The sequence below is a fragment of the Bactrocera latifrons genome, unplaced genomic scaffold (assembly GCF_001853355.1).
Source record: "Bactrocera latifrons isolate USDA-ARS-PBARC rearing strain unplaced genomic scaffold, ASM185335v1 scaffold_27, whole genome shotgun sequence".
In the NCBI taxonomy this organism is placed as follows: Eukaryota; Metazoa; Arthropoda; class Insecta; order Diptera; family Tephritidae; genus Bactrocera; species Bactrocera latifrons.
Window position 1 is genome coordinate 39,567 of NW_017536296.1, and position 5,917 is coordinate 45,483.

Below are 5,917 nucleotides of genomic sequence, written 5' to 3' on the forward strand. Positions count from 1 at the left end.
GGCTTATACATACCAGCATGCAATTTAATATTTTCAATAGAGCAACAAAAATGCATTGGAAATTTTTTTGTTTTATTTTTTTATATTTTTTATTCTTTTCATTTTTATACTAATTTTTTTTAGTTCTGACATATTTTTTACCCTACAGTTCTCGCCTTACGCATACATATGTATGTATAGTATTTGGATTGCTATTTATAAGTTAGTTTTACGTACAACAACAAAAAAGCAAGCAATAAAATAATTTTTAAAAAATTCCACTAATTTGTAGTAGGTTAGAAAATTTCAATCTCTCTTTTTCAATTCATGACTGTATCTTCTTTGTTCTTTTCGCAGGTCATATAAAATTTAAAGCACTGTAAAGAAATATTTGAAAACACATATCCTTCACCATTATTACAAACACGGAGTGAAATTGTTGCATTCGCAGCAACGTACTCGTACCAAGTTAACTGTAAACCCCAAGCGTAAGCGAATTGCCTAAAAATTGTTACATTGAAAAACTGTCTCAAAGGTGAACTTGAAAAGGCCTACAAACGCTTGGCCACAACATTACAAACACACGCACAAGACAACAACTATGCGTGCGTCGAATCCTGTACAGCTCTTACTGCGTACATACATAAATAGGTATATATGTATATATATCTAAGTATATATATATATATATTTTTTATAAGAAGGCGCATGTGTAAAAAGTAGAAGAAGAAGAGAAGTGATGAAGCATACGATCGTAAACGATCTACATAGCATGTAGTAGGTACTCGTTTCATTGGCGCTGTGCCGACGAGGTGTGTACTCACCGGTTGGTATCTCGTAGATTTGTTCATCATCTTCGAAAGGATTTTTACTAACCGGCGCGGCTACCTTTTGACTTTTTTCAATATTGAGATTTGGCTCATCAACATTTTTGTCTGTTGTAGCTACATTATCTATAATATTAAGGTCATTGGTAGCGGCACGCTTTTCAACAACAACAACACTTTCGCTTTTATTGGACGCGGCAGCGCGTGATTTACGTATCAAATTCAATGGGTTCAATAATTGTGCTTTGTGTCTTTTTGGTGACTTTTGTATGACTTTACCTCCTGATTTCTTATTCGTCTCGTCCGTCGCATTGCCGTTGTTCACATCGGTCGCTGTTGGCGTTGGCGTTGCTGCTGCTTGCGGCGTTGCCGTTGCGGCAGCTGTGTTGGCGTTCGCATTAACATTGACGTTGGCTGACTGCGGCGCCGCGGCATTTTCACTGATGTTGCCATTAGCATTGCCATTTAGCTGTTCTGGTGTGAGCTTCAACGATTTCCTTGCTGTGCTGCCGCTGCTGCTTTCATCTGGGTTCGTTGGGTTTGGTGCTGTTGTTGCTGCTGACGCATTCGAGACATCGTTTTCCTTGTTTTTGACCTGCACTTCAATCGCAGCGTTGGGCTTGGCTTCCGCAGCAGCAGAGCTGTCGTTAGGACCAGCCGCAACTGGGGGGAGCGTTGTATTCGCATTGGGACTATCCGGTGTGGCAACTGGACGCTGTTCAACGCCGCCATTGCTGTTGCTGTTATTGAGCGTCGCTGCACGCGAAGCGTTTGCAAACAATTCAGTTGCTTCACTCTGATATGGAGGTGGCGTTATGGTGCCGATTAGGGGGCTACTGCCCGGCGTCGATGCTGGGCCGGTGCTGGCGCTTGAGACGTTGGCGGCTGAAGCAGCGTTGTCGGCGGCTTTCAAATTTTCCGGTGTCGATTCTGGCGTTGGAGAAACTGAGTCAAGCCTGGATGTTTGATGTGAGGAGCTTGTGGATGTGGATGATGCTGTTTGTTTTTGGTATTTTGTTTTGTTCGTTTATGTGTTCAATGTTTGTTGTTTCGTATGTGCAATGGCGAATTTCGATTTGCGAATTTTATCAGCCAATTGTATATTACATTTTGTTCCACGGTATGTTTATGAGGTTAGGTATTTTTTATATTTTTTTGTTTGTGGTTAAGTTGGTTGCAGAATTCAGTTGTTAGAAGCATTCCAAACGAAACGAAACGAAACGTTATAGATAAATGAAGAAAATTGGGGAAAAACAAGAAAAAAAAAAAAAGAAACTCATCACATGCAAATTCATTGTTATAAAAATTTGGTTTTCAATCAATTAACAGTAAATAAAATTTAATTAAAATTAAAAGTAATAAACTAAGGTATGATTACATGCAAAATTTGGACATCGAAATCAAAAGCAAAGCTTAAAAATAATAAAAGCACACATACACACTTGTACTGCTGCTTATTTATAAACATATGTCTAAATTATTTATTTTTTAATTATAACTTTAAATGTATACATTTTTCTTAAAGCCAATATTTATAACTTTGAACTCAAAATAACAATTTAGCTACTTCAATCATGAAAATATATTAATATTAAAAAAAAATCTAAGCTTGTTGAAAGTGCTCACTAGGCAAGTTCAGACTTCTAACAGCTCATGTATAGCATTATTAGGGACGTTTGTAGGTTTTTCGTATTTTAAAAGAAATTAAAATTTTTAATAACTTAACAAAAATCCTGCTCATAATATTGGATGAGAGCTTCGAACTTTTCGCCAGGTACAACAATCTTTCATATGTGATTTACTGAATTTCGAACAGAATTATGTAAATTTGGTTTTCTATTAACTCCACATTCATCTTGTCCGTATAAACCATGCTTTATAGTCACAAAAATAAGTTTAAAGTTGATTTGTAGCAATAAAAATGGTTTCAAACAATTATGGCGTATATAGCACGCCCACCTCCGGGTCAGTTATAGTTGTATGCGCAACTTTAAACGCGTTTTTTGTTTTTCAAAACTATTTTTTCGATTGGCGAAACAAATAGTTTTGATAATTTTTTATTTTAAAGGCGGTCTATTTACAATATATACCTACGTACTTCTATGGGGATTCTCACGTAGATTAACGACTTTTTTATTTTGCTCCAGTAGTACGACACTATGGTTGCTAAATATCTTGTCATGCCAGGCAAGAAAAAAAAAACGATGCAAGAGACAACGCTCGAAATTATTGTCAACAAAATTAACCGAAAAAAGCATAAGGTTCAAACTCGACAAGTGTTTCATTAGTTTTGTGAATAAATGATTATATCACGAAAACAAAAAAGAATGAACACATGATTCTTTGCCCGCAAAAATGGCAATACCACTTAAAATATATCGTATTACAAAATTGTTATCACGAAGTTGAAAGTTTGCTATAATCAGTATATTGGTCTCGATGACAGCCATGTTGAGTAATAAAGGCGGATTTTGTCCACAACACTGTATTCTTTCTTAAAAACGACACGAACTTTTCAGTCCGGTAGAAATGCCACCTTGCTGTAATTATTTATATATTTATATACCCCAAATTATTAAAAATTAATTTAGTTTAATTATTTTCAACCAAATCCTTAAAACGTAAGTTGCCTTTTATGTTTTGGGATTTGACAACACAAAAGTTGCAATCTGACAAATCCTAATTTTATCGTAAAGTTTGACATTTTTGATGGTATGCATACTCAGGACGTTTTGACATACGAGCGCCATTTGTGGGGTTTACAGTAACTTAAAATATTCTTACCAACAAAAGGAATTAAATCCCTACATTTTTGCGCGATTTGTTTTCACAACTTTCGACGTGAATTAGTCAAGAGTGCTTAGGACCTGTGTTTATCGATGGTATAAAGACGCTTGAATCCATGGTTCCAAATAGGGATCATTATCGCCTCAATATCACCTAGCAGTTTATTGGAATTTATCAATTTGCTGGGGCTAAGTGAGTCGTTGTTGGGAGAGGGCACAATAGATCTTAGATCGCGGTGCAAACCACATTTATTTATTTTTTTTTATCTCATCGATGTTATGTGAATTCAATCGTGGTCGTAGATCACTCCAAGCCGAATATCGTGAAAGTCGTCCAAAAGCAGTAGAAACTATAATGCTGTGATGATTGTAGGCATTAGTGGGATCAGCACACATTCAAAATTCCATGAACATTTATTCACGTTGGACCCAACACATTTTGTCCTTGAAACACGACTATGACATCGTGAAAAGTGGAGTAAAGCGTATAAGCACAAAAGTACACAGCTGTCGGCAGGGTATGGGTGTTTTTAAGGTGAGCCGAATAAAGCAAAAGATATTTTTTTTTTTGGGAAAACTGGACATGTTGGAACCATACTACTGGAAGAACGCAGAACAGTAAATTCTGTGTGGTTAAAAGCATTTGTTTGCCAGTTGCCTTTCAAGAAATCAGGAAAACCAGCCGCCGTAGACGGTTCACTCTTCACCACTTCAATGTGAGCTCTCACATATCGACTTAAACAACGTTCGTGTCGTTTTTCAAAGACATTCAGAATGCTTGTTTTAGAGACACCTCAGTTAGAGTGAAAAAAATCCTTTGAGAATTGGTTCAAACGCAGGCGGAAGTGTGTATGTCCTAATGAAGAGTATTTTGCAAAAAATAAAGCGATTTTCTACCTTTCAAATTTGTTTTTGCACACCAATCCCGAAATATAAAAGGCAACCTAAGTAGTAGTATATAAATTGAAAGAAGTAGTCTTCAATAAAAATATAGCAAAAAAAAAAAAAAAAAACAACTTGGCAATAATTTTTGTTATGATATGATCATGGTATGAAACTTTCAACTAAGTATAACCACATTTAGTTATTAAAAATTGTCACTTAATGAAAGTTTACTTGTTTTATATATTATGTTATGTAAGATAACTAAAATTAAAGCAAACAAAAATTATAACTATTATAAATTAAAAAAAAAAGGTTATATGATACTATAATTTTATGGCCATAAACGTATGAAATTATAACGCTACATGCTAACTATGACATCTAATGCAAATAAAATTTTTTATACGTAAGTAGTTATAATAATTAATTATAATTTAATTATCAGCCAAAACTAACTTAATAGGCTAACGTATTCAGCACACACAACCTCATAAAATGTGGGATATTATAGAGATTTAAGGGGGATAGGGTCATAATTAAGCTAAATTCGATTCGATATTGTTAAAATGAGAAAAAATTGTGTTTAAATATTTTTAATATTTATCGTGATTTGTAAAGCAATGCAAGTACATGTCATTGTATGCATAAAATACTTTTAAATTTTATAACTTTGAAATAATTTTTTTTTTTGCTTTGTAATTTGCAATTTTGAATTAATTAAACCAGTTTTGTGCGCAACTTTATTAATCGAATTGTATTTAGCTTACAATTAAAGCAAGCAATTTTTTTCAATTTAATTTATGCAAATGCAAATTTTGTCAAAAAAAATTTTTTTTTGTTTTTATTTTTTATTCGGCTAAATAAACAGTAACGAAAGTAAAGAAGTGAAAAGAAAATAAACAAAAAGTATTACAAAAAGAAAACAGAAAAAATGTTAAAATGTTAAAATGGCCAACACGATTTTTGAGCTGGCTTTAAAAAATATTTATAAAATGTAATAAAATGTTCCTCTAGCACACGCACACGCATACTCGCACACAAACACACGCTTGCATATGCTTTGGCATTTAAATGCTTTTCTGCTACTAAAAGCGTAAAAGAACAAACAAAAAAAATAACAATTTAGCACTGCACAACACATCCTACGAAGCTAGTAGTTAAATGGTGTAAATGTATGTGTGTACTAAAGTACTTACGACTGTTGACATTACTGGAGCCATTTGTGGTGATCTGATTTTGATAGTTACTGTTATTGGTGGTGTTTGTGTTGTTCATTTGCTTGAATGGTGACGTCTTTGTGGGGCTTGGAGCGGAAAAGGCAGTGCCTGGCAGTGAAAGAGAGAGAGAGAGAGAGAGAGAACAAGCGGGTAAAAATTGCAATTTTATTTAAAATTTAAAATTAATTTTTTTTTTTTATAAATTCTATTTTTATTTTTGATA

General features: G+C 34.1%; 1 protein-coding gene across 2 annotated transcripts in view; it reads right to left on the reverse strand.

The window, feature by feature from the left end:
• Nucleotides 1–5,821, reverse strand: part of LOC108969950 (circumsporozoite protein-like) — a 9,655-nt gene extending 3,834 nt beyond the window's left edge. The window contains exons 1-2 of one of the 2 annotated variants that reach the window (XM_018935002.1): nucleotides 5,674–5,821; nucleotides 1,086–1,736 (exon numbers count right to left, since the gene is read on the reverse strand). In XM_018935002.1, the coding sequence (XP_018790547.1) occupies nucleotides 1,086–1,736; nucleotides 5,674–5,752 (730 nt within the window). In that variant the 5' untranslated portion in view covers nucleotides 5,753–5,821. Of the gene's footprint in view, nucleotides 1–1,085; nucleotides 1,803–5,673 lie in introns of both variants that reach the window. The other variant, XM_018935001.1, reaches the window with a different exon arrangement.
• Between the last annotated feature and the right edge of the window lie 96 nt (nucleotides 5,822–5,917).